At 50.7% G+C, this 26,475-nt stretch overlaps 5 protein-coding genes across 7 annotated transcripts in view; 2 read left to right on the top strand and 3 right to left on the bottom strand.

Moving 5' to 3' along the window:
* Dgcr2 (DiGeorge syndrome critical region gene 2) overlaps positions 1 to 3,092 on the bottom strand; it is a 61,570-nt gene extending 58,478 nt beyond the window's left edge. For 2 of the 3 annotated variants that reach the window (XM_051191062.1, XM_051191063.1), the window contains exon 1: positions 821 to 1,141. In XM_051191062.1, the coding sequence (XP_051047019.1) occupies positions 821 to 899 (79 nt within the window). In that variant the 5' untranslated portion in view covers positions 900 to 1,141. Of the gene's footprint in view, positions 1 to 820; positions 1,142 to 3,008 lie in introns of those variants that run through there. The other variant, XM_051191064.1, reaches the window with a different exon arrangement.
* A 15-nt stretch (positions 3,093 to 3,107) lies between these two features.
* On the top strand, positions 3,108 to 4,619 carry Tssk1b (testis specific serine kinase 1B). Its single transcript, XM_051191065.1, has one exon. It carries the CDS (start codon positions 3,326 to 3,328, stop codon positions 4,412 to 4,414), a length of 1,089 nt encoding a protein of 362 aa, XP_051047022.1. The 5' UTR covers positions 3,108 to 3,325; the 3' UTR covers positions 4,415 to 4,619.
* Positions 4,620 to 7,318: 2,699 nt separating this feature from the next.
* Positions 7,319 to 9,151, top strand: Tssk2 (testis specific serine kinase 2). The gene has a single exon (XM_051191066.1). The coding sequence runs from the start codon at positions 7,863 to 7,865 to the stop codon at positions 8,937 to 8,939; it is 1,077 nt and encodes a 358-aa protein (XP_051047023.1). The 5' UTR covers positions 7,319 to 7,862; the 3' UTR covers positions 8,940 to 9,151.
* Positions 9,152 to 10,989: 1,838 nt separating this feature from the next.
* On the bottom strand, positions 10,990 to 20,568 carry Ess2 (ess-2 splicing factor homolog). The gene is made up of 10 exons (XM_051191061.1): positions 20,419 to 20,568; positions 19,219 to 19,387; positions 19,033 to 19,128; positions 16,481 to 16,650; positions 16,256 to 16,373; positions 15,794 to 15,927; positions 14,964 to 15,066; positions 14,225 to 14,334; positions 12,036 to 12,151; positions 10,990 to 11,534 (listed from the first exon to the last, which is right to left on the bottom strand). The coding sequence occupies exons 1-10, from the start codon at positions 20,551 to 20,553 to the stop codon at positions 11,255 to 11,257; spliced, it is 1,431 nt and encodes a 476-aa protein (XP_051047018.1). The 5' UTR covers positions 20,554 to 20,568; the 3' UTR covers positions 10,990 to 11,254.
* A 3,081-nt stretch (positions 20,569 to 23,649) lies between these two features.
* Positions 23,650 to 25,080, bottom strand: Gsc2 (goosecoid homeobox 2). Its single transcript, XM_051190949.1, has 3 exons — positions 24,819 to 25,080; positions 24,445 to 24,698; positions 23,650 to 23,801 (listed from the first exon to the last, which is right to left on the bottom strand). Exons 1-3 carry the CDS (start codon positions 25,066 to 25,068, stop codon positions 23,700 to 23,702), a joined length of 606 nt encoding a protein of 201 aa, XP_051046906.1. The 5' UTR covers positions 25,069 to 25,080; the 3' UTR covers positions 23,650 to 23,699.
* Between the last annotated feature and the right edge of the window lie 1,395 nt (positions 25,081 to 26,475).

The raw sequence follows: 26,475 nt of genomic DNA, 5'->3' as shown, positions 1-26,475 counted from the left end.
TCCTCCACTAAAAACATTAAGGACTCTACTTGTCTCTGTACTGGTACAGAGATAAGTCTAAAACACAGAATAAATATATTAAAGCATTTCTTTCGCCTAAAAGTTCACAGACACCCCTGCTATTTATAAAAAGCTTCTGGCAGATCCCTAAAGTGACAGTGAGGCTGTATGGGACTCCTGTACCTGATGGATAAATCAATCCTGCTTTAAAGAGCCGAGAGGAGTTAGGTTTTCTTGGCGCAGTTCATGAGTATCTGAAATAGGTAGAAAAAGGGACCTGAGGTTCCCCACTACAAGCAAACTCCAAGGGAGTACTAAAAGTATTTAATCACATCAACACAACAAATCACTAAGTGCAAGGCACCGCTGAGAAGACACTGTCCCCTGCACACGGGGTTTGGAATCCCAGTGCCTCCTTTGAGCCAAGCTAGACTTCTGTGATGCAGCGTTTCTTTACGAGGCAATAAGCCACCAGCTATCGCTGTCCAGAGCTGAAACACTGGCACAAAGCCACAGTTGAGCGGACAGTAGGGACATCAGGTGTCTCCGCAAGCGGCTCTCAGCCCCTTAACTTCCACTCAGCCCAGCAGAAAGTGGCTCCCAGAGCACGCGGCGCTCGACTGACGTGGGTCCAAAGACGACAACCTCGAGGCTCTGAACCCAGGTCACTCCAACTTGTGCTCGAGCAGGGAACGCCAAGAGGCCCGCAGCCAGGCCTCGCTTGTGCCTTGCCCAGGCGCAGTGGCCGCCCAGCTGCCGCGGGTGAAAGGACACCCCCAGCCCCACCCCCGGCCGCGCCCCCACCCCCAGCGCCGCGCACCTGGCCGCAGCGGCTCGGTGACAGTGAGAACCAGCAGGAAGAGCAGCAGGAAGGCACCGCTGTCTGCCTTGGGCACCATTTATCCTCCGTTCATCGTCCCCAGGGCAGCCGCGTGACCCGGCGGGGAGGCCGGACCTAGCCCAGATGAGGGCGTGAGGGCTGGACTCGGGCCGAGCAGAGAGGCGGCGGGCGAGGGATTCAGCTGGGCCGCTGCAAGTGAACACCGCCGACTCGCGCGCACTTTAGGCCGCAGAAGCGGGACAGGACTCCGGCTCGCGCAAGATGGCGGTCGTCCTGCTCGGGCCCGCGCGACCCCGCCTCCAGCCCACACTAACCAATGAACGTCAAACCGGGCGTGAGGGGGCGGAGGGAAGGCAGGACAGGCGCGCTCCAGACGCAGGGCGGGGCGTGAACAGTAGGACCTGAGAGGCCAGAACGAGGGACGGAGCGGCAGTGGGCGGAGTCTGGGGCGGGTTTATAGGAAATGAAGCGGGCCATTGGCTGAGCCGAGAGGCGGGGCTCGGGGACTGAGCCTTGGCGGCGAGTAAACCAAAAGGGTCCTTAGTGCTGATGAGGATCATAAGTACCAACAGAGTACGCCCCGGATCTGGAGAGGGTAGGAGTAGGAACCTGGGATTGGAGAACTGGGGAGGCGCTCGCGGGACTGAATGATCTTTATTCAGGAGGCCCAGGTCTGTCCCAAAGCCCAACACACACCCTAAAGGGATCTTCTAAAGGCCAAACTTCTGAAGAAAGTGAAGAAATCTAGAGGGTTGGCAGGCTCTGAGAATGGGGAAGGAACACAATTTCAACAGAGGAGGAAATGGCCTAAGGGATGTTAGAGAGAAAAACAGAGAAGCCCAGATCCACCCCACCATATCTCTGGAAGGTCCTATCAGTGAAGGAGAAAAAAAAAAAACAGGCATTGATGAGGCTATAGTTTGGAAACAAGGTTCTATGTGCCGATCTCACACCTGTCCTCATGAACAGCATGAATGTGGAAGGAGGGACAGCAGATGGAGAGGCTACGTGTTTGGGGGAAGGACCACCACCTATGTACACGCCCTGCAGTGGACTTCAGGCAAGGAAGTGAAAAGGGGGAGAGCCAGTCACCTCAGGCATGCCTGACTCACTTTAGTGCCTCTCCACCAAGACCCAGGATTTCAGCCTGTGTTACCTGGAGCCATGTAAGTGAGGGATGCTAACTCCTTATAGATGGATAAGGCCAAGTTCAAACAGAATATTAAGTCAAACGATCAGATCTTCTAACTTTCATAGATCTTGGCCCCAGGGCAGATGGTGGACACAGCCCCTTGCTGGCAGAAGCAAAGATACCTATCCAGCACTGCCCTTGGCACTTGTACGGTGGCACATGCCCAGTAAAGATCCAGGTCCAGCCTTCTGCTCCCACACCAACCTCTACTCCAAATCTGCCCTGGAACCTCAGCCAGAGCCATGCGTTGAGCAGGACCTTAGGAGGGAATTCACAGCCCATTGTTCACCTGCAGCACCACTGTTAGGAGACCAGGAAAGGTTTGGGTAAGAAAAGAGCAGTACAAGAAGTGAACAGTTCAACTGAACCCCACAGTGACAGCACAGTGTTAATCCCTAAACGGTAACAAACGCTGAGCCAGAGAAGGTAAAGGACCAGAAGAAAAGTGTTCTTTTAAAAGATGAACCCTTGTCAGGTGGTGGTAGTGCACATCTTTAATCCCAGCATTCGGGAGGCAGAGCAGGCAGGTCTCTGTGAGTTCGAGGCCAGCTTGATCTACTAAGCTACACAGAGAAACAAACAAAAAAGGCCCTGCTCTGTGCCTTTGAGGGTTGCCTATGTAAACAGGGTCAAGAGCTGAAGGGGTGGGGGTGGGGTCACAAATGGCTTCCTTATCACTGGCCTGTGAAGGGGTAGCCCTCTCCATTCCCTTCTCCTACCTTAGGGAACTGCATTACCTACAGGATTCCCTACATTTTGCTTCCACCTTTGAGATGCACCCCTTTATTAAGACTTCTGTTTATCCTTAATTGAATCTATCTTGTTTTCTGCTGGAACCCTTGACTGATAGGCCCAGCCACCCTGGATCCCCTGGATTGACCTGGTTTGCAATAATAAGTCATGTTTCTATATAGCAGTTTAGTTTTTAGGTTTAGAAACATGGGCAGCCCTTTGTGTCTCATAACCCTCTCTTACCTCAGGCTGGAGCCAAGCATGAAGCCATTTTATTCACTTTTAGTTTGCTTCAGTACACTAGCAGACCTTCTAGGCTCCAAGTCCAAGTGGCCTCATTTCCCCCAGAGCACTACTCCTTTGTGACTTCACCCACTGAAGTCACCCCAGAGACAGTGCTGAGTGTTCCATGCTAGAGTCTTGGCCTCTTAGGAGGCAGAGACAACAGGCCTGGCCAGCTCAGAGGACTCTCTGTCCATAGTGTAAATGAGGACGCTGCTGGCCCATGTCTGGCAGGGATGTAGAGGGCAGCCTCAGAGGCACTGGGCACTCCCGGCACCATGGATGACGCTGCCGTCCTCAAGCGACGAGGCTACATCATGGGGATAAACTTGGGAGAGGGCTCATATGCCAAAGTCAAATCCGCTTACTCTGAGCGCCTAAAGTTCAACGTGGCGGTCAAGATCATCGATCGCAAGAAAGCCCCCACGGACTTCCTGGAGAAATTCCTTCCCCGGGAGATTGAGATCCTGGCCATGCTAAACCACCGCTCTATTGTCAAGACCTATGAGATCTTTGAGACATCAGATGGCAAGGTCTACATTGTCATGGAGCTTGGGGTGCAGGGTGACCTCCTTGAATTCATCAAAACCAGAGGAGCCCTGCAAGAGGATGATGCTCGAAAGAAGTTCCACCAGCTCTCCTCCGCCATCAAGTACTGCCATGATCTGGATGTCGTCCACCGAGACCTCAAGTGCGAGAACCTTCTGCTTGACAAGGACTTCAACATCAAGCTGTCTGACTTCGGCTTCTCCAAGCGCTGCCTGCGGGATGATAGTGGTCGACTGACATTAAGCAAGACCTTCTGTGGGTCAGCAGCTTATGCAGCCCCTGAGGTGCTGCAGGGCATCCCCTACCAGCCCAAAGTATATGACATCTGGAGCCTGGGTGTGATCCTCTACATCATGGTCTGTGGCTCCATGCCCTATGACGACTCCAACATCAAAAAGATGCTGCGAATCCAGAAGGAGCACCGTGTCAACTTCCCACGCTCCAAACACCTGACTGGTGAGTGCAAGGACCTCATCTACCGCATGTTACAGCCAGATGTCAACCGGCGGCTACACATTGATGAGATCCTCAGCCACTGCTGGGTGCAGCCCAAGGCACGAGGTCTGTCCTCTGGAGCCATCAACAAAGAGGGGGAAAGCTCCCGGGCCACTGAGCCCTCATGGAACCCTGAACCCACTGGTGCTGATAAGAAGTCTGCCACCAAGTTGGAGCCTAGAGAAGAGGCCCAACCTGAGACAAAACCCCAGGAAGACACTGTGCAAGTGGCCAGGCAGTCAGAGACCCTAGGCCTCAGCAGTGAACTGAACAGGGAGACAGAGGAAGGGTACGCCCAACAGCCTTCTGAGACACATACCTAGTATGCCTCTTGCAGCCCAGGGGGCCAGCAGGGAATGAGGCAGAGCTCATGGCTTGAAGCCTGAGCCTAAAAGTCAAGGGATGAGAGAGAGAAGGAAGACAATCCCGGATGAGCTGCTATTTTCGTCACTTTCTTCTCCCCCCCTTTGAACTTGGTAACTCACATGGCTAAAGAAGCAATAAATCCCTATATTGGTGCAGACCCTAGTCTTGGGCTCCCCTTGGCTTCCTGTTAGAATTGCAAGTCCTCATTCATAAGGAAATCCATTCTCACACCCCCAGCCTGCACTGTATCCTCAGACCATGGTGGAGTTAGCAGTACTAGTCAGAGGCAGGTTGTGGAGATTTGGAGGGGCAGAGGCGAGGGAATATAGCTAAGTGAGGAAGATACAAATTTTAGAGAAAAGCAGAAGGATGGAGAGAAGGCTAGGAGAAGAAGTCCAAGAAGGATGAATACAGCTGCCTGAAAAGGAAGTGCTGGGAGCCAGAGACCTCTCTTGCACTAGAAGGCTTGCACTGTCTGCATCAGGAGCTCAGAGTCTAGGCAGGTGTTTCATCATTACACTGGGGCTTCTAACTGCACAAACCTGCCTGGGAGGGGCCGGGGAAGATAGGTTGATCCCCATAGTACCTTTTGGGCTCCCCAACTTGCTCTGCAGTTTTTCAGCTCTGACCATCATGGGACATGTTCCTCTGTGTCCAGCTGGCACCCAGTTCTCAACTGTGTCCTTAGTTGCTCCACACCATCATTTCTCAGGCCAGAAGTAGGGCGCTCCACTAGTTAACCCAAGCATGTCCCACAGCCTTATAGCTTTGACTGCATCCCATTCCCTTCCAATCTAGTCTGTTCCAGAGGAGATGCCCCCAGCCAGAGGTGCAAACTGACCTGGACAAAGCAAAATGGCAGCATGAACCCTATGGACAAAGAAGGCAGCTACTGGTATTCCTGCATCTGGCTGCCATGTGCTGCCTTCCTTGCTTACACCAAGTCCCAAGGAGTCCTCACCTTGCTGTTGTGGCCCCTTTCTCTTCACCTCACTCTGGGCAACCTCATGGAAGTCTAAGGGTTTAATACACAAAAATAAGTACATTTATACTCATCTCAACTCTGCCCCCACCTATGCCTCTACCTTGGGAAGACACCAACACCAATTTGTCCTGGAGAGTTGGGATCCAGTGAGTTTCTAAATGTTCTTCCTGTGTCCCCATCACATCCAGCCCACCTTCACCTCATTGTCTACTGTTCCCCCACCATCTCAACATTTCTAGGTCACCCATTCACAGCTATACCTAGGCTACCCCCTACCACCCTCAAAAAGGATTTCAGTGCGAACTTCTGATCTGCCCATCAATACCCCCTCATCCCTGCACCCCAACACATATGCCATAAGCATACTTGCCAATTCACCTCTGAAGACTGTGCCCATCTCCCTGGGCTCAGCCAAGGGACTTTGTTCTCCTCAAAGCCTTCTGGGACCAAGCAATGCTCTGTAGCCTACTTCTGTGAATTTTGCCTGTGAGGACCAAGTATCCAGGGTTGAGGCACAATGCTGACCCTGAACAACACTGGAGAGAGTGACATTGAGAAGCCCCATGAAGAAACCTGGATGGGGCAGAAGGCTCTAGGACATAAGGGGCTGGGTGGTAAGGAGTACCCTGAGAGGTATGTAGGCTCCTCCCCTCTCATCTTTGTAGTCTTCCCATAGTTTTGGGACAGGGGACACCAACAGGACCTGAGGCTGCTTGAAATTCAAGTGGGAGACAGTTGGGGTAGGAAGAGATACAAAAGCTCCTGCTAGGTGCATTACAGGTATAGAAATAGCCCAGAGAAGGTGGGTTCCTCCCAAAAAGCACAGCACCCAGAGTAGTTGACTGAGCCCAATCCTCCACAAATGGCCTTATCTAGAAGAACCATTCATGTGAACTGCTGAATCTGACTCAGTCACCTGTAGTGGCACTCAGGGGCTTTAGCACAAGGACTTCAAACTGATGTCTATGGTGTATTATTCCCCTATCATCTTTTCCCTCTTGTCTACCTGGAGGCTCCTCTGTACCTGGGTTATGACACTTCCTCTTTGAAGCCTTCTGTCCTGCCTCCCCCACCAGAAACAGGCCTTCTTGCTTTCCCTCTGAACACAGCATCCTTGGATGGAGTCTTGGCAGCTCACTGTAAGCATAAGACTCCTGTGAGATGTGAAAATGAACACAGGACTTCTAAAATAGCCAAGATCATACAGGATGCCACTTTGCAAAACAAACATTCAAGCACAAAATACAAGGTCGTACAACATGCAAACTGTGAGCAATGCCACAGCACTTCCTGTGATCCTTGCTTGCTGCTTATAAAATCCCAAGATGGTTAGATTATGAGCTCCGCCCCCCCCCCCCCAGAAGCTTGCTCTTTGTGGACAATGCTAAGTACTATCAATCCCTGGGCTATCCAGCACCAAGCCCAACATAGTCCCCTTCTCCTGGCTGGCTCTTCCCAACTCCCTCACTCTTGGCCCTCAGAGGCCTGCTCTGGTCCAAGGCCTTCAGCTTCCACATGCATCCCAAAGCTAATGGGCTTCTCTAACAGCAACCATCTTAAAAGGACTTGGGTTGTGTAAGACCTGCCCATCATTTAGAGAAAAGCTCATGATACTCTCTTCTTTCCTGACTTATACCTTAGCCATTCTCTGCACTTGCTTGATCAGGTATCCACCAACTTTTATATCTGGTTGAAACCTGCCCCATCCTCCACACCTGCCCCACTCCACTGAACATGCACCTGCCTACCCTGGGCCCTTAGTACATCTCCTAGCACTACCTACCCTCCCACCCCCACCTATTCACCAGGACTGTGACTCATCTGCCCACTCTACCCATAGACTCTTGGCAACTCCTGACCCCAAACATGGAAGTGCTTTCATCCAGCAGACTGGGACCACCACGGGACTGACTGGACCTGGGCAGCTTCCATTGATTCCAGGGGCACAAGCTCACAGGTTTTCTTCAAACCCCAAAGAAACGGCAGGGAATTGGCTCTAGTGAAATGAGGACAAACACAGGATCAGTTCCCAAGGCCTGATAAAGAAACAGGCCCGGGGATGGACCTGGATCACCTCCCTTTGCGTCTCACTGGTGACAACGAAGCCACAGTAAGAAAGAGGGCCAGGGAGGGTTACCACAGGCCTGTCAGCTTCATCCCAGTGGGTAGGGAGGGGGCGCTCCTTCTAAGCTTTCCTGGCTTCCAGGGGCCCCATTCCCCACAGCCTAGTCCCCACTCTCAGCAGCCTGGCTTTATGACTTCATTCGCTGGTCACTTGGTGACAATGCTGAGCGTTCCACTCCTCCAAGTCCAGGCCCAGCCCAACCAGACGCCTCCCCACAGTGGGAATGAGGACAATGCCTGCTGGCCCGTGTGGGGAGGGGATGTAGAGGGCGGCGGCACCAGCCGCTCCTGGCACCATGGACGATGCCGCAGTCCTAAGGAAGAAGGGTTACATCGTGGGAATCAATCTGGGCAAGGGCTCCTATGCAAAAGTCAAATCTGCCTACTCTGAACGCCTCAAGTTCAATGTGGCAGTCAAGATCATAGACCGCAAGAAAACACCCACTGACTTTGTGGAGAGATTCCTTCCTAGGGAGATGGACATCCTAGCGACTGTCAACCACCGTTCCATCATTAAGACCTACGAGATCTTTGAGACCTCTGATGGACGCATCTACATCGTCATGGAGCTGGGTGTCCAGGGTGATCTCCTCGAGTTCATCAAGTGCCGAGGAGCCCTGCATGAGGATGTGGCACGCAAGATGTTCCGCCAGCTCTCCTCAGCTGTCAAGTACTGCCACGATCTGGATGTCGTCCACCGAGACCTCAAGTGCGAGAACCTTCTGCTTGACAAGGACTTCAACATCAAGCTGTCTGACTTTGGCTTCTCCAAGCGCTGCCTGCGGGACGGGAGCGGGCGCATTGTCCTCAGCAAGACCTTCTGTGGGTCAGCAGCTTATGCAGCCCCTGAGGTGCTGCAGGGCATCCCCTACCAGCCCAAGGTGTACGACATCTGGAGCCTGGGTGTGATCCTCTACATCATGGTCTGTGGCTCCATGCCCTATGACGACTCTGACATCAAAAAGATGCTGCGCATCCAGAAAGAGCACCGAGTGGACTTCCCACGCTCCAAGAACCTGACTGGTGAGTGCAAGGACCTCATCTACCGCATCCTACAACCAGATGTCAACCGGCGACTACACATTGATGAGATCCTCAGCCACTCATGGCTACAGCCCCCCAAGCCCAAAGCCATGTCTTCTGCCTCCTTCAAGAGGGAGGGAGAGGGCAAGTATAGAGCTGAGTGCAAGTTGGATACTCGACCAGGCTCAAGACCTGAACATCGGCCTGACCACAAACTGGGGGCCAAACCCCAGCACCGAATGCTGGTGGCCCCTGAGAATGAAGACAGGATGGAGGAGAGGCTGGCTGAGACTTCCAGAGCTAAAGACCATCACATCTCTGGATCTGAGGTGGGGAAAGCAAGTACCTAGTGGTGGAATGGGCCCTGGGGGGTCATGGTGTGTAGTTTGCACTCACATAAGCTAATTAGGCAGGTAGGAGCTGAAGAAGGCACAGGCGCAAGGAACAAGTAAAATCCGTCAATTAAACCACTATTTTGATTACGTTCTATTAGCTTTCTTCCACTTAGTAGCAAAGACATTAATTACTGACCACCAAATAAACCACAAAGTGTATACAAGCATTGAGAGTGCCCAGTGGGGAGTCTTTTTCTCTAGGACTCATCCAGCGCGGGGATCTCCAGCATAGGGGTTCAGGGACCTGTATGCAGGCCCAGGCAGACTCAGTGAGGCCTGTAGCAGAGGGGACCTCTATCATAGTTCTCTTGCCAGGCTCACACTTGTCAGTCTCTGGCCTTCTCCTACCCCCAAGGTTTCCAGGCCTGAACAGCCAGATAGCTCCTTTTATCTAATGCAATATAAGCCACCATGACCCTGTCTTGTTCTTACTCAATGGTCAGTATTCACTAACTTCAAAAAGGCAAAGTTAGAGAACTTTACTGCTCAGCCCCCCCCCCCCGCCCTCTCACCATTCCCAGGAATGGGACAGCTCAGCTGACAGCTTGTTGCTATCTTCCCCATCATATAGAGCTGCCCCAGCATCTCTCAATCAAAGTGCCTAGATACCATGTCCAGGTTACCATCCTCCCTAAGGTTCCCTCATGTGGGCCAAATGCTTGAGTGGGCAGCACCTAGGCAGTACCCATCCTCCTCATCTTCCCACTTACTGGGGGAATCCCTTAGATTAAAGTTCAATCCTTCCTGAGACAAGGTACCAAAGCTCTAGCCTGGGATCTCGGCTCCAGCCCTAAGGGTCCCAGGGCAGACACCCTGTGGGGGAACTAATGGTTAGCAGAGGCCTGACCTAGTTTGTATCTGATGCCATGATAAAAGCTTTAAACAAAATAACAGAGGAAATTATTTATTTCAGTGCACTACCAGGTCACAGTTCATCACTGAGGGAAGCTGGAGCAGGAGCTGAAGCAGAGACCATGGAGAATGCTGCTTCCTGGCTTCCTCTCTAGCTCACTACTAGGCTTTCTTAACAACCTAGGACCATGGCTCAGGGATGCTGCTGCTGGGCCCTGCCCTCCTACATCATTAGCAATCAAGAAAATGCCCCACAGACATGCCCTCAGGCCATTCTAATGAGAGGAAATTCTTCAACTGAGCTTCCTTCTTCCCTGGTAACTAGCTGTGTCAAACTGACAAACACTAGCAGTACAAGGCCCAAGGCAGGAGGCACCCAACCCAGGTGGTCTCCAGAGAACACCAGGGCAGAGGCCTGAGAGGAATCAAAACAGGATCTGGGGCAGAGAAGTCAGGTGGGTGTTAGGCCACTTGAATAGCTCAAACCTTGGGCTGCTCAAAGGACAAGTCCTATGAGACCATCAGCGGTCTCAAGACTGCTGGCTAGGGAATTAGATCAGTTTCTGACTCTGCTAGGCTGCAACAGCAGGGACTGTTCACCTCTGAAAGGCATAGGCTCACAGGCCCAGTTGACTACCAGTCACCCAAGGGCTAGCTACCCTTAGTTCACAGGCAAATGGCTGGCTGCTGGTGCACACGGTACCAAACTCTTTTCATAGTATAGCTCAGACTGAGGTAAGGCTGGAGTCTTGGCAGAGCCCAATAGGAAGTGCCAAGAATACTGGAATAAACAGAGATTAGGATGGGGAGGCAGCCTTGCCTTCCCTGAGCTGGGAGCCAGGTGCTGGGAGGTAACAGCTGAAGTCACAGGAAAGTGACTTGTCTTGTTGTGAGCCTGATGAGCAGGACCTACCTGGGCCAGTAACCAATAGTCAGGCCAGGCTGGGAGGCTGTGGAGCTGGACCCAGAACTTCATAAGCTCAAAGGCACAGCTTCTGGAGTCTGTGCTACCCTTCAACAGTGGAAGGCTCAGGGGTGAATTCAGCAAAGAAGGCAGCTCTGTGAGCCAGTTTTCTCCCCAGAGCTCATTGCTTCTAACTCTGAGGTCCTGAGACACCCAGGTGGCCCAGGACATGGATCAACAGCCCAGCCAGAGGGTGGCAGGTGTTCTTTAATGAGGGTTCAGTCAGGTTAACTAGAAAGCAGTTTCAGCAGGGCCTTGATGGACAGCACCAGTGCTATAATCCCAAGGGAGTGGTCAGCCTAACATGCCAACCTGGCCATGGCACAGCACTACACACTTGTGGTTCCTGGGATAACCAACTCCAAGGCCCGGAGTTGTCTGAAGAGTAGACAGCTGCCCTACATGTTCCACAAAGTGTCCCACAAAACACCCACAGGTCCAGCCAGGCCTGGCTCTAAAAGAAGTCTGAAGCTTTGCGCCGGGCAGGGAGCTGCAGCAAATTGTCTGTGATGGAGGCTGGGTCCTGTGTGAGGGGTGTGCGTGTAGCAGACCCAGGGGCTGGTGTGCTTGTGGGTGTCTGTGGCCCACCAGCTGGGGTCTTGAGGTGGGTAGAGCGTGCTGGGGATGGTGTATAGCTGGCCCGCAGAGCTCGATCTGTATACTTGCTGGCTGTCCTGCTTACAAGGCGCTGTAGGGCTGGGGACATGGCTGGGCTCAGGCCTTTGGGAGTTAGACTGTAGAGAACGGATAGAAGAAAGCAACCACGTTAGGGGCCAAGTGCTGCTTAAGGCAAGGCCTCCCTCAGTTCCTCAGGAGGGACCCTATCAAGAGACATGGTCACTCTGCACTGTGGAGGATAACAACGGCCACACTTGAGGGAGGTACTGTGGGACTGCTTTGGCTGTGAGGCTGGACAGACCACAGACTTTTGAGAGCTGGATTTTCCACCTCTCTCCAATGTGAATGACATTGACTCCACAGGACTAACAGGAGCTCACAGTCGGGCAAGGAGCCTAAAGGTACCTCCTGGAGAGGATATTAAAGGGAGATGGAGAATGCCTCACTATCTGCTCCATATACAGCTGCATGCTGGAGCAGAGAAGCAGCCACAGCCCTTACCAAAGAACCATGGGCCTGTCCTGCAAGCCATGTCCCCATGCCTTGAAGGCTTAGAGAGGAGTGAGGCAGGCACAAACTCTATCCCCATCCTACCCATGGGTTCAGTTGCCTCTCACCTAGCCAAGTTCTCCGTGACTCTCCGTAATGCTTCCTGCTTCTTGGCTCGGTTTTTGGCAGCAGCTTCATTGGCCATCTTCAGACCCAGACGTTCCCTGCGTCCTGGCTCCAGGATCTACAAGGTAGCAGGAATATGGGTGACCTATGCCAAGCAGTCCATTATCCAGAAGGGCAGCTGTGTGGGCACCAATCTCTTCTCCATGGCTGCTACAATCTCAGCAACTCATCTTTCACAATAGCCTGTCAAAAGCCCCCACCCAGCTGGATGTAGTGGTGCATTCCTGCAATCCCAGCAACTGGCTCAGTGGGTTAAGGTGTTTGTTAAAAGCCTGATGACCTGGTTTGCATCCCGTTCCGAGACTCCACAGGGTAGAATGAGAGGACCACTCTGGCAGGTTGTCCTCTGACGTCCATACACATGCTGTGTCACATGCCGTGCTCACAAATGCTTATACACACACTCAAATAAATGTAAAATAACACAAAATAAGGGGTCAGGATCTGAGAGTGGTGGTGCATGCCTTCAGTCTCAACACCTGAGGCAGATCGATGTGAGTTCCAGGCAAATCTGAGTGACATAGTGAAACCCTCTCTTAAAAAACAAAAACAAACAAAAAAGCTAGTTCCAGCACTTCAGAAGCTTAAAAAGTGTAGAGGGTATGTACATGAAACAGGTTCCAGGTTAAATCCACAGCACCCCCGCAAAAAAAAAAAAAAAAAAAAAAAAAAATCCAAACAAAAACAAAGAGTTTGAACTATTTGAACCATTACCTTCTAGTTGTTTTTACAATTATTGTTTTATATTTAAGGTTTTCACCTTTCTGGAACTTATTTTGCTGTTACCAGTATTTAGAACTTAGTTTATCTTATCCTCAAAGGCCTTACAATCTTGCACCATCTGAAACACCACCTTTTCCATACCCTCCATTCTTTGTCTGTCCCTAGCTTTCTATCCTGATTGACACATGGGTAACACAAGGCACAGCAGGCTGCATCTGCCCTGTCTCCAGCAGAGCCTGCAGAGTCCATTTTGTTTCAGAACTCTCTCCTGGAAGAGGCCACTTCAGACCAAGTGGCCCTTCCTGTGTGGTCAGAGCCTTGGACCATGCTTTCATGTGCAAAAGCATGTTTATTCCTCTCTCATGTTTGTCTTGGCTATCTCACACCCCAAACACAGTCCACAACCAAGACCTCCAAAGTCTCTATCCATGATTTGTCTAGGTGTTAGTACATAAACTCTACAAACTGCTCTGGGGAAGGACCCACACAGCGCCATGTTGGGGGAAGTCCTCCTGTTTTGGGCCAGGAAAGCAGTCAGGACTGAAGTCCATGTCTGATGTCTGCTTTATGAAAGCTATACTGTTCCTGGTGATTCTGATTCTATTGCTGCACTAACGTGATCTCTTTCTACCACATTCCAAATTGATCACTGCCAGTATTTGGAGGGACTGTCTTGAGGTGCCACCCATCAAAGCATACCTATATATTATTCAACACTACACCTAATCTTGTTGGGTTTCCAAAGAAGATTCATATTCTTGGCCTGCCTACTCAGTATCTTGAGTCAGTGGGCTCAGCACCCTCACAGCGAGCACATACATTCTCAAGTATCAGGGACCATCCCCCCTCATATTCCAACTACAAAGACATTCTGTTTTATCTATAAACCCGAAGCCTAAGATATCTTACATTCGTTCCTCCATAGCTCTCAGGGGGCATATCTGTTCACCCTCCCACCCATCCAATCCATCAGGGGCCATCTGACTTGTATATGCTGTCTGTCCACCTCTAGTTTCCTGTTCGACTAGACAGAAGCCACATGATGTACTCCAGGCCTCATCTGACTCAGCCTTTTTGATCTGCTCTAGGTCCTACAATGCTGGGCTCACACTGTACTATTCTGAGTGTCCTTGATTATAACCAGAGGTCAGCACATAGTCCTCTGGGGACACACACTAAGTCCCATAGTCTTCAGGCCTGCAGGGAAGTTGGAGTTTGTCTGACTATGTGACAGTCTAGTCTCTAGGCCTGCTCTGTTGCCTTGGCAAGGTCTCTACTCTTCCAAATCCCTTTTTGATCATCCTACCATAATCATCTCCTTCCACAGAAGCCCTGTTCCCAGTCTTGAGTAGCAGTACTAAGGCATCCACATGGAGTCCCAGCCTGATCCACTCTCACCAAAACCCACCTTGAAAGTCGGTCCTGGTGTCCTATCCACATAGGGGCTCTCTGACCCTTCGACTCTCAAGGGTGTGTTCTCAACTTCTCCCCACGTCATCAGTGGTGACTCATTCATACCTGCAGATGGAGAGCCCACACCTCAAGTAGAGAAACTAGTGGGGGTGCTGTCTTTCTCCTAATACATGTATCCCAGATGACATTAAGGCCAACAGGCAAACTCTTCCCTGAAAATCCAGAACCTAGCACCCACCATCTGAAGGGAAATTTTAAAGATACCAGAGCCCCAAGGCACGGTAACTGTATTTCGGTTGGGGAAGGTGGGTCTGTTGGAGCCCAACCTAGCATAGGGCTAGGGGTACCAAGGAAAGAAAACATTCTGGCTTCCTAAATCCAAGTGTAAACCTATGGTGTCTTCATATGCCCTTGTCACATTACGGCAACCAGCACTGAGTGTAGAGGCCAGTGTTCAGGGAGGCAGAGGAGCAACTATGCATCAAGGACACACCCATCTCACTTGCCTCCCTGCAGACTGTAAGCCTGGTGTCCAGAACCTTCCCATCTACACAACTCTCCGAATTTAGATCTGTAAGTACCATGTACACATGCAGGTAGGCACGCAGCCATGCCTATTCTCATCACAGGGAAGACCAGAAGACATCATACCCTGGGGCATCTCAAAAGGCACGTTTGCTGAGTCTAGCCTGTGCACTTCCCTGCCCAGTCTGGACTTACTGCCCATTTCTTACCAGGAGCAGGAGAAGGAGTGGCAACAAATCCAAACCCGCCCACTCTGGGGGACTCCTGAGGAATAAGCTCCTTGCCATCAGGGCCAACCTTGCCCTGTTTGTGCTGGAAGAGAAAGAGGGAGAGACCGGTGTTAGGGGGTTCTCCACAGCTGACTGATAGCAGGTGCCCAGGAACATGTAGGAAACATTTCTCCTTGGGATAGAACTTGGGCTCTAGAACTGTCAGATCCCTTTGGGAAAGAGAGGGACCCCATCCTCATCTCGCCCCAAGGACTTTGAGGGACTATAGTGAACATCAACCAAGGAGTGCCCCTTTCCTTCACCCAAGGAGGAACCTCATGTGTTGCAATGATACAAAGAGCCAGTGCTGTCTCTTTCTCTTGAGACATCTGAATCCTCCCATCTCTCTTGCCTCTCTTCCCCCTACCCCATGATGACTAGAGCTAACCTCTGAAGACACTCATCTTAATCCTAGGCTTTGTGACCAGGCTCCCTCTGGCATTTCCCAGTACACACTGCTCTATTCACCTCCCTACCTGGTAGATAGGTATGGGTCTGGTTTGGCTTCCAGAAGTTTCTCTCCTCTCAGACCAACATCATAGTGACTGGTACAGAACTAGACCCATAGGTCATATGTCTGGCCCCATTGGAAGGGACCAAAAAAGAAACACGGGTCCTGCCACACAGGGGCTGTGGTATTTTTGCCACTTAACATCTATCTAGCCTTAGGAAAATCCTAACAAATGGGACAACCAAGATGGGAGAGACCATACCTATCCACACTTAGTCTATCACATTTGTTCAGTTGCCTGGTGGCTCTGCTGACTTACCTGGGCATTCAGGGCAGCTGCCTGCTGAAGCTGGGACCTGCTCAGGGCCTGACTGAAGGGGTCCCGAAGAAAACGTGTGTTCTTATGTACTACCTGCCGTGGCTTCTTGAACAACTGCTCTTCATCGGGGACACCTATCAAAGGAAGAACAAGCTAGCAGGCATCACAGGGTGAGAAGTTCTATGCCTACCTCAATCCTGGAAGTCATGCAGCCTGAGGAGTGAAAGCATCCTCAGCTAAGTCACTTTCAGTCAAAGCCACACCTACAGAACCCAAACACAGCAGTGGGGGAGGTATCAATGCCCCACAAATGTCACATGCTCCCCAACCCCAAGATGGACCAGGACTTCTCTCTGGTCCATGCTGCAAGTAAACACACATATACTGACTTTAAAAGTTGGCTTAAAGGTAACAAGACAGACCACAGTCTTCTTGTCCTGTCACTCAGTTCTACTCACTCACCCTCAGGATAGTACATGAGAGAATTCTTGGCTTTATACTTCCAGGTCTCCACTCCAGCCTGACTGCTCTCAATGGCTTGGTTCTCTGCCGATGGGAGTTCAAGATTATCTTTCTGTCGCTATAGTGAGATGGGAGGAAAGTGGGGTCAGGGAGTCACTCAGACCCTGTACCTGTGGCTCTGGGACTTCAGCCCCCAAAAAGGTACTTTTCAAACTCCAGGGCTACCTTCTCAAATTCCTCCTCAGCTTGGTAGAGCCATGCATGGCGGGCATGGCTTTTTTCCTTGGCCACTTCCATGATCTCCTGGAAGGAGGCATTGTCTTCACTTGTGTAGCGGCTCAAAAAGACATCCAAGCTGGGCAGCGGCTCCTTTTCCTCCTCATCTCCAGCCTCTCCTGCTCAGAGGACACAGGTAGGGAAACACAATACCACATACAGCATGATTACCACTGTACAGCCAATCTTGGGAACCACACCACTCTGTAAGAACTGGAATCCTGGTTCCTGCCAGGTGACACAACAATCCCCAACTGTTCAGGCAGCCCCAGGTAGCATACACAGCTGACTGGCCAGCTCCACTCATCTGCTGGATGCCAAGAGAAGTCTGTGATCTGGCTGACTGGTGAAGGGGCAGGGACAAACACTGAAGGAAGAGCTCATGATAACTGTTTAGTGGGCTCTTCCTTTGCCCAGACTATACTAACCCTGTAGTACTGATCTCCAAAGTCCCAAGGGCTCTTCCTTCCTTCTAGGGATTGCCTTACTCTAACTACCTTTCCCTTCTGACTGGTACTACAGGTAAATGGTGGTCACTAAGCATCAGGGTATGCCAGTTAATTCCTAATGCAGGGGCCCATATGGCCCAATGCTCCAGTGAAGGCCACCATACCACCTTAATCCCTACCACTAAGGCAAGTGATACGGCTGTAGAGGTAGCACTGAAAATCGTGGGGGGGGGGGTCATGTGAAGCTGAGGGTTCTCATCCGTTCTACTGACAGTCTTGACCTGTGTGCAAGCCAGTGCCAACCACAATGGCTACAAGTTCAAGACCTGAGGTTAGAAAGAGGGCAGACTTGGGTCCTGATGGGAGATGTCATTCTGTAAATATGTTTCTCATACTGGTTAATGAATAAAGCACTGTTGGCCAATAGGAAAGCAAGATAGGCGGGACTAGGAGACAAGGAGGATTCAAGGAAGTAGTGAGGAATCAGCATGTAGAGACTGGAGAGAGCAGATGCATGCCCCACTCTCCAGTAAGATGAGACCACATGGAAATACTTAGATTAATAGAAATGGGTTAATAATTAAGACATAGCTAGCTGATAAGAAACAAGTACCTGGCCAACAGCATTATATCAAATACAGAGTCTCGGTGAGTTATTTGGGGCTGGCACCGCGGTGGGTCCAGGCTGGCAGGAAAAACTACTGGTAACAGGGTCCCATCAACTGTTGACTATTCCTAACACCTACAGAAGTTACAGCCTTTTGAACCCTGTTTCCTTATCTGTAATTACAAGGACTCCAATGTTTACTGATAAAATATATGTATAAAAAGAAGAGCATCTTCAAATTGTCCAGTGACTCTACTGTATTTCAATTAAGAGTCAAGATCCAAGAATAACCACTATCATGTTCACAGCAGAAAAAGCTGGGCTGTTGAGAAACTAGGCTTGTGTGAGCATGTTGAACATTTGCCCTAGCACTGTATGCTGTAGACTAGAGCCTGGTAGAGAAACAGCTTGCCCACTTCTAGCAATATATCCTATTACTGAGAAAAAGATAAACTGACCCAGACAAGCCCCTTAAATACAGAGCACACTCACATACTCAACAGATTTATAAAGTGTTCCTCTTAACTTTAAAATATGGCTCACACTTATATCCGATGTTCAAGAAACATTTTGCAGACAACACATTCATCTGTTCTACATGTCTGTTGATGGTACAGCACACCGTGTGCTATTTCAAACGTGGAGCACACAGATGGAAGCAAGACCAAGACCAGGTTCTCTGAGAGGGCATCAGAATTAGTAATTTAGGTGAGAGACAAACAGAAATGTTTCTGAGATGTTGTATTCTGCAGTGAAACACAAAGTGTGGGAAACGGTGAGCCTCTGGTCTCAATAAAACAAATCAGAAAAACAAAGGCACTTAGAGAAGCACAGAGCCCCAGGGCATTCCAAGTTTACATAAAAGGTCAGGAAACCTCAACACCCACCAAGTTTATGCCTCTTAGCCCAAACAGGTAACACCTGAATATGGACCTGAAGGAAGAGATACAACAAGCAGCTACCGCAGAAGAAAGGAAGAGGCCTGAGACATCTTCAGGATTCAGTAATGAAAGAGCCTTCCAGGCAGGGTGTTGGTGATGCATGCCTTTAATCTCAGCAGAGGCAGGTGGATCTCTATGAGTTGGGAGGCCAGCCTGGAGCGAGCTCCAGGAAATCTCTAAAGCTACACAAAGAAACCCTGCCTGGGGGAGGGGGGGGGGAAGAGCCTTCCAGGCCCACAAAGCCTACAAGGCAAAGGCTGGCACACTGAACAGGCTGGTGACAGGAAATGGGCTCTTATTCCAGAGACAGGCCAGAGCACAGAATACTGCTCCTCCACAAGTGGGAACTAGATAGAACTTCTGTTTTCTACACCAGTGTCTTTTTTGATCCCAAAAGTTGATACTTAGGTTGGGAGACCCCACAAGGATGAAATGTGATCCGGAGAAAACTCAATATGACTACTAAGCACTTTTCACCATGACACCAAGAGTGAATTCACTCACCATCATCTAGGTCCCGGCCCTGGGGCTGGAGCTTGCTGCCCACTACACCAGAGCCTGTGTGTACTTCAGGAGTTTCAAAGGTGGCTGGAGTAACATCTGAGGGAAGCAAATTAGAAATTAGAGCGAGTCTAAAGTGACAACAGACTTCCCCTCTCTGCCCCCTAGAGCAGCAACTTCTTTTCTTACAGGGTGGTGGAGGTTCACGAGATATCTTGCCCAGGGCAGAGCCAAACTTGATGGCAATCTGGCGCATACGCTCCAAATCTCCATTTTCTTCAGCCTCCAGGTATTCCTTCTGTGCCTGTAGCTTCTCCACATCAGGGAAGAAATCTCTCTGGATAACTGTTTGGAGTCCCTGTCACAAGCAATCAAAAAAAAAAAAAAAAAAAAAAAAAAAAGGCCAGAGTTGGCAACTGGGAGCCATAACACCGTTATCCACCTTAGGCCCTAAGGTCCTTTTCACTTCTGCCTATCTAGAAGATTGTGGTTTGCAAGATAGCATTTTCTAGTATGGCTGTTCATCCCATATGGCTCTGATGTATTATCTAACATTACTGAACAACTTTTGTTTTGTTTTGTTTTTGAAACAGTTTCTCTATATTGTTTTAGAGCCTGCCCTGGAACTCGGCTCTGTAAACCAGACTGGCCTCCTGAGTGCCGGGATTAAAGATGTGTGCCACCAACGCCTGGCACAGGACAACCTCTTGATGCCCATAAAATCCTTCAATAACTAGTTTTTCTTGTTCTCCTTTGCTGGCTCCATCTACAACACCAGCCAGACTAATGTGGTTGATGCCTTCCTCATTCCATCCATGGATTTTTATTTCAATCTAAACCTTTCTCTTGAAAGCCAGTCACCACTACTGCCACCACCGGATAGAATTCTCAAGATTTCATCGCCAGCCAGACCTTGCTGTGGAGCTACAAATCTGTATACCCTACTACGTGGTGATGACACATGACAGCCTATCCCAGAAGCGTCCTAAATTTAACCGGTCTAAAGCCAGATTTATGTCAGTTTACCCTCCAGCATATTTACAGTGGGACCCCTAACTCCAGGAGCAACCGAGACCCTCACTCTATTTCCAGGACCTCCCAACCTTTACACTTAATACTGCTACCTTCCACAAAGTCCCTTTTGCCACCACCCTAAAAAGTGTCAAAATTCTGCCCAAACTTTAATAGGAAACTTAACCCTCAACAGAAAACGGGACCGCCCCTTCTTTTCACTGAAAACTGGACACCCTCTTCTGTACTGTCTCTCAAGACGTTCCAAACCCACAGGCGGCTCAGAGTTCCAGGACCAGAAAACATTTCAAAGACTGGAGAGGAACGCAAATCGGGGAAGGGGCCCAGAAGTCGCCAGCGCTCGCACTGAGCTGGTACCTCGATGTACTCTTCTTCATCCAGAACCCGCTGCCTGCTTCTCGCAACCCCGGCCTCCCCGGCCGCGCGCTTCCTTGGGGGTGTAGACGCGGTAGACAGATACAGAGGGCCCGCCGAGGCTCCGGGAGTCCCCATCGCTATCCCAGAACCGCTCGGGCGTAGGCGTCACACCAACAGCCAGCCAATGGGGAAGCAGTAATTTTTTTTGTAACAAAGCTGGCGCTCCAAATGACGTCACTGGGAGCGCCGGATCTAAAGGGAGTTGTAGTCTTTGATCCCCATCCACGTTGCTCGTGCCTGTTTAGACTATGGTCACTAGGGGGAGCGGTGAGGTGACTGTTTGAAGACACATTCCCTCTATTACAATTTTTCCTCAAAAAACAAAAGCCAAAGTCATTTTTAAATACTTCAAAAAACTTGGCTATATATAATGTCAAAACCCAGTAAAAGAACACTAAGACAAGTCTTCCCAGATAGTTATTTAACAAAAGGTAAATGAAAATAAAGAACAAGAGGGCGCTTAAAGCTCTGATTAGATTTATTAGTTCCCTTCCTGCCAAGGTGGGCTTCCCAAAAGAGGCCTGTACTCACTGAAAGCATTTATGGTACTTCCATTCTAAAGCAGATCGTGAATTATGCCAAACCCGTTCTAGCCCAGAATGATTTGCCACAATTTTGCTTTTCCAACAATCTCTTCCTTCATTGGGAGTCAACTGATTACTTTATGGCTATGTCCCTGCCCCGATAGAGTTGACCATAATAAACACACACACATTAAGTCATGCTGTATATGTGACTTGCAAGAACTCTGTACTCAAGAGAATCTTGATTTCTACATAGCACATATCAAGTAGCATTTTCCCAGGCAGAAGGTGGCTGTAGATCCAAAAGATGAATGGATAGGCATCAACCAAGTGGAACTGGAGAGGGGCATGCAGAGGTCCAAGAGTGGCATGGAGCAAGGCAAATTCTCAAGGACACCTTTTGTTACACCATTCAGTGAATAAGGGCATGATGGCAGAGGGGTAAAGCCAGTCTGCACAGTATCTTTGGGGTCCTGGCAAGAAATATCATTTTTATCTTGAATTAAAGGGAAGCCAGAGTGGGTTCAGGTGAAGATAACTAGAGAAAGCTGCAGTGGTCTTGGTGCAAGGTGATGGCAGTTTTCATCAGGTTAGTGTGGCTGAAGCTGCAGAGAAGCTGGTTCCTGGGGTTTACTGATATATTTAGAGGTGAAATTGGATGGACTTGGTATGATTGGGTGAGGGACAGAGGGCGGTTGGTGATCAAGAACTGTGATTCATGTCCTTAAACAAGGCCAATGAACGGAGGAATAGCTCAGTGTATACAAAACGAATGTGAGGAGCCTGTGACTTCCCGAGTGTTGTCAGGGGGACAGACTGACAGGGGAACATACCTAGCTCTGGGGAGAGGCCTGGACTGAAGATGGAAGTATGTATGACAAAGAGGTGGGAACTGGAACCTAAGGATGGAAAAGATACATCAAGAAGAAAATGGAGGGATGGAGAGAGAGCTCATTCTTTAAAAGCACTCCTTACTCTACCACAGGATCTGGGTTCAGTTCACAGTACCTACATGATGCTGCACAGCTCTAGTTCCAGGGTTCCAACCATACCTTCTTCTGATCTCCACTAGCACCAGGTAAATATGTGGTGCACATGTATGCATGCAGACAACACACACACACACACACACACACACACACACACACCTATATAAAACACAATGTTTTTACAGAAGAGAATGGAGATGGGAGAGGCCTTGAGATGGAGCTTCTGGACACTTGTCAATCAATGCCAGGTGTCAGGTGAGGGGTGTGAGGAGCCTCTGCGGGGAGTGGTGACAATGAGAGGAGGGCAGAAGTTCAGCCAAGCTCAGATTCTGGAGAACCACGGAAGACAGGAGCCCAAGCCTGCAGGTGAGCTGGCTGCTAGACAGCTGTGTCTGAAGCTAGACAGTGCAGTCTTCTAAGGCAAGGCCACAATTCAGGAAGAATAGTCTGGTGGCAGCCCTAAGTGTGCATCCAAGGGACTGGGGAGGAGAGTCCCCATCCTGGAGGTCTCCAGCAGTGTTAGAATGGCTCTGGCTGGAGATATATGCCTGCTTGGTGTTTTCCAAATCAGCCATCTTTACACAGTGCCAAGACCTCCTGCCACTGGCTCTACAGTTTAGTTTTTGTGAATGGACCGAGTCTCTCGAAGACACCACTGCATGTTTCAAGACCTGTGAGGTGACAGAGCAAGAAGATCAGGCAGGTGTTAGCTGCCTCCAACCCACTGCACAAGTCAGCAGGGAATGGAAGCCATCTTTCATTCTGTAGAGTACCCTACACACTTCTATGGGACCTGGATTACAGAGGGGAAGATAGACATTTCCCAAGGTAGTGGGGATGGATGTTCCCTGAATTCAATCTCTGCTTGCCCACCCTATTGTCAGATGCCACTGTATGGAAACCTCCAGGTTCAAGAAGCCAAACATCCCCCATCTGTGAAGCAGGTCGGTAGTACCTAGAGGTTATAGCAAATCCCAGAAGGCTTTCTTGCCACCATCCCCTGGCTTGTTACAGGAACTGAGGACTCGTTGAGCTGTGTTCTCCAAGACATGTTGATCTCCCAATTTCCTGGGAAGGGGGAAGGGTGACAGCTCCTCAATAGGTATAGAAATGAAGCCTGAGGCATGGGCACTTGTGATTCTGGACTGTTTGTGGTATTTGTAAATCTTGTTTATGTTTTATGTCTTGGTACCAGCACAAGACTGATATGAAGAAGCAGGAGCAGGGACCTGGAAAATACCAACTATAGCCTTCTTATCCCACTGGTCCTGACACCATGGTTCAGTATAGGACCTCTGAGGGCAGAGTAAGCCTGGGACTGTGCAGGTACCACTGCCCTGTTTAGAAGGCGAAAGAATACATAGGGGGCCAGTTCTGGAGGTAGGCATGAGGTGGCAAGAGAGCTTCCACTGGAGAGGATTTGGGGTCCTGAGTGGAGTTAGGGCCTCTCTAGGAGGTAACGGTGCATGAGGAAGTTGACCTGCTGTGCCTGCCCTTTACCTGTAAAAGACCCCTGGGTCCTGCCCCACATGTCCTCCCTATAAAGGGGAGGAGGTCTTGGATCCCCTTTCTCCCAACACTGGGCAGCTGGACACTGCAAGAGTGTGATGGGAGGGGCTGCTGTCCTCTTAGTTTCTGTTCAAGTAGGTCTGGCCCCTCCTACTTTGCTGTGCTCCACTGCCAAAGCCAGGAGAAACTCCAGACACCATCAATAGCTCTCCTTGGGAGGTTTCTTGGTTCCAGGCAGGAGCCTCGATGATGAAGCACGTTTTTGGTGTCGCCACTTGGCCCGGCGATTCTTGAACCAGACCTAAGGAGGAGGGGGACCAGGACAGGCTCTGGTTGCACGGACCCATACCCAAAGAACTCCAGCAAGGCTGATTGGCAGGCGGGGTGATAGACTTCACTACAGAAGTGTAGATGAATGGACCTGCATCACCTTCCCTTAACCACACAAAGAAAAGGACTGAGAGTCCCCACATGGAGATTTCCTAGTCTCCCCAGCCTTGGCCCAGTAGCAACCAGGGTATCTCTCTCTGTCTCCAGTCTCTCTTAAAGTCTAATTCACTGTGTGTCAAGGATGACTTTGATGAACTCATGGTTCTGTCTCCACCTCCCTGAGTGTTAGGATTACAGACATATACCACCACATCTGGCTGGTTTTGCAAATTTTCTTAACTTTCCCACATCTGGGGCATGAACGAATGTATCTTTCATCATCAGGGGAAATGGGGAAGACAGACCAAGTCGGAGAAAACTACTCTCAGCCCCTCCCAGTTCTGGCGACATCCAAAGAACCTACTGGGAGAACGGGTCTTGTGCCCCATCCACTGATCTGGGATTTTCCCTCCAGCGAGAAGGGCTATGAGGAGAGGCACCGCCTGGAAGGTTGGTCTATGAAAGAGAAGAGTGGGCTCCAGAGTTGGCCTCCAGGCTGCGGGGCTGACACCCACCTCCACGCGCTCCTCCCGAAGGCGGATGCGGACAGCCAAGCGCTCGCGCGTGCCCACGTCGGGATACTGGTTCTGTACGAAGAGCTCCTCGAGCGCCTGCAGCTGCTCCTCGCTGAAGATGGTGCGGTGGCGCCGCGTGCGCCGCTGAGGACCCGGGCCGCTCGTGCCGTTCAGCGCCGGCGAGCCTGCGCTCGGTGCGGCCAGGGGCAAAGGGGCCGCCGGTGCCAGCCTCAGTGGCCACGCTAGCCGCACTCCTGCGGGGAGGTACGAGGTCGCTGTCAGGCATAGGGTTAGGGTTACCGTGGGAGGAGAGCTCGCCACACCCGCCGCCCTGCAAATCCCAGGACCCGCCTCGCCCCACCGCTCGCACTCACCTGGTCCGGACGCTGCCTCCGGGGCTCCTCCGGGTGCTGCTCGCGGGCTGCAGCAGCAGCAGTAGGTGCAGGGCGGGGAGGCCGCAGGCGCCTCGGGCTCGTCGGGCTCAGCGGGGTTCCGGCCACCGACGGGCTGCGGTGGCCGTGCTGCGGGCCTGCGTTCAGGCAGGTTGGAGAGGATGTGCTCAATGGAAAAAGGGCAGGGTCGTCCAGGGTCCCTGCGGTTCGCCGCGCTGCCTGCAGTCGCCATGCCCGCGGGCCGCCGGCGGGAGCAGCCGAATATATACGTCGGGGGTGGGAGGTGCGGTAATCCCTGGGCCGGGCGCCGCTTTCGCGCGTGCTAATCCCGTCGCCAGTCCTCAGAGAGCTAATCCCTGGCCACGGAGGAGGGAGTGCCACTCCGTCTGGGTGCAGGGAGCCACGTTCCTAGTAGGAAGCCCTGTGCTCTGCTATGTCAGAAGCCCGCACTATTATGGCAGTCGCCTGCTGGGAGGATGTCAAGACCCTGGGGACTTCTGAACGCACTGGGACCCCGCCACCCCTCTGCTCCTGGCTTTCTTCATTCTGTAGCCAGCCATGAGAGTGGAGACGATTTCTGGAATCCACATTTCTTCCTTCCCTACTTTGGAGTGGGCTCAGCACCCTTGGCTGTCAGGCGGTCTCACTTCACAGAGTTTGTTCACTTTCGAGCCTAATCCTGAATCTCCAGTAGACAAAATATCATCTCCAGGGTGGGAGGTTGAGGCTGGCCTCCAACTCACAGAGATTCATCTGCTTCTTGTCTCCCGAATGCTGGGAGAGCCACCAATTCTGTGCATTCTTTCTGGGGTCTAGAAGGTTTTTCAAATCTTGTTGCCCCTGTCTCAGAAGACCCCCTACTACTTTTGTCCTGACTTCCTCAAACATCAATATCCCTCTCACACCACACTGCCTAAGAGCTAATAAAATGATTTGTTCTTAGAGTTTAAGCAAATTACTATGTGTCGGGTGTCCAGAACTGTTGTGGAATATTATTTTAAGGTTTGTTACATTTGTTTATGCTGTGGGGCATTTGTGTAGTGATGTGTTACTTTTATTTATGCTGCATTTAACTCTGTGAAGCTGTGCTACTGTGCCTGTCCAAAACACCTGATGGTCTAATAAAGAGCTGAACGGCCAATAGTGAGGCAAAAGAAAGGATAGGTGGGGCTGGCAGATAGAATAAATAGGAGAAATCTGGGAGGAAGGATTAGCAAGATAGAACACGGAGAGGAGAAAGTCAGAGGCCAGTCACCCAGCCAGATAGCCACCTAGCTACCCAGACAGCCAGGCGTAAGCATAAAACTAAGAGATACAGAAACAAGAAAAGGAAAAAGCCCAGAGGCAAAAGGTAGTCCGGATAATTTAAGAAAAGCTGGCAAGAAACAAGTCAAGCTATGGCTGGACATTCATAAGTAATATTAAATCTCCAAGTGTGTATTTATTTGGGAGCTGGGTGGCAGCCCCCATTCCCAAAGAGTGGGGGGGAACACAACACAACATTTTGTTGTTCCAACGTGGGGCTAGAGTAAAAGAAAATCCAACAACACAGAATTGCTCTGGACACAGGGGTGAGGCCCAGGGAGGACAGTGTGCCCACTAACCCTTCTTCCACTTTACCAAGCCCTCTTTTAGGTTC

The sequence above is a fragment of the Phodopus roborovskii genome, unplaced genomic scaffold, assembly GCF_943737965.1.
Source record: "Phodopus roborovskii unplaced genomic scaffold, PHOROB, whole genome shotgun sequence".
In the NCBI taxonomy this organism is placed as follows: Eukaryota; Metazoa; Chordata; class Mammalia; order Rodentia; family Cricetidae; genus Phodopus; species Phodopus roborovskii.
This window is presented reverse-complemented; position numbering and strand designations above follow the sequence as displayed.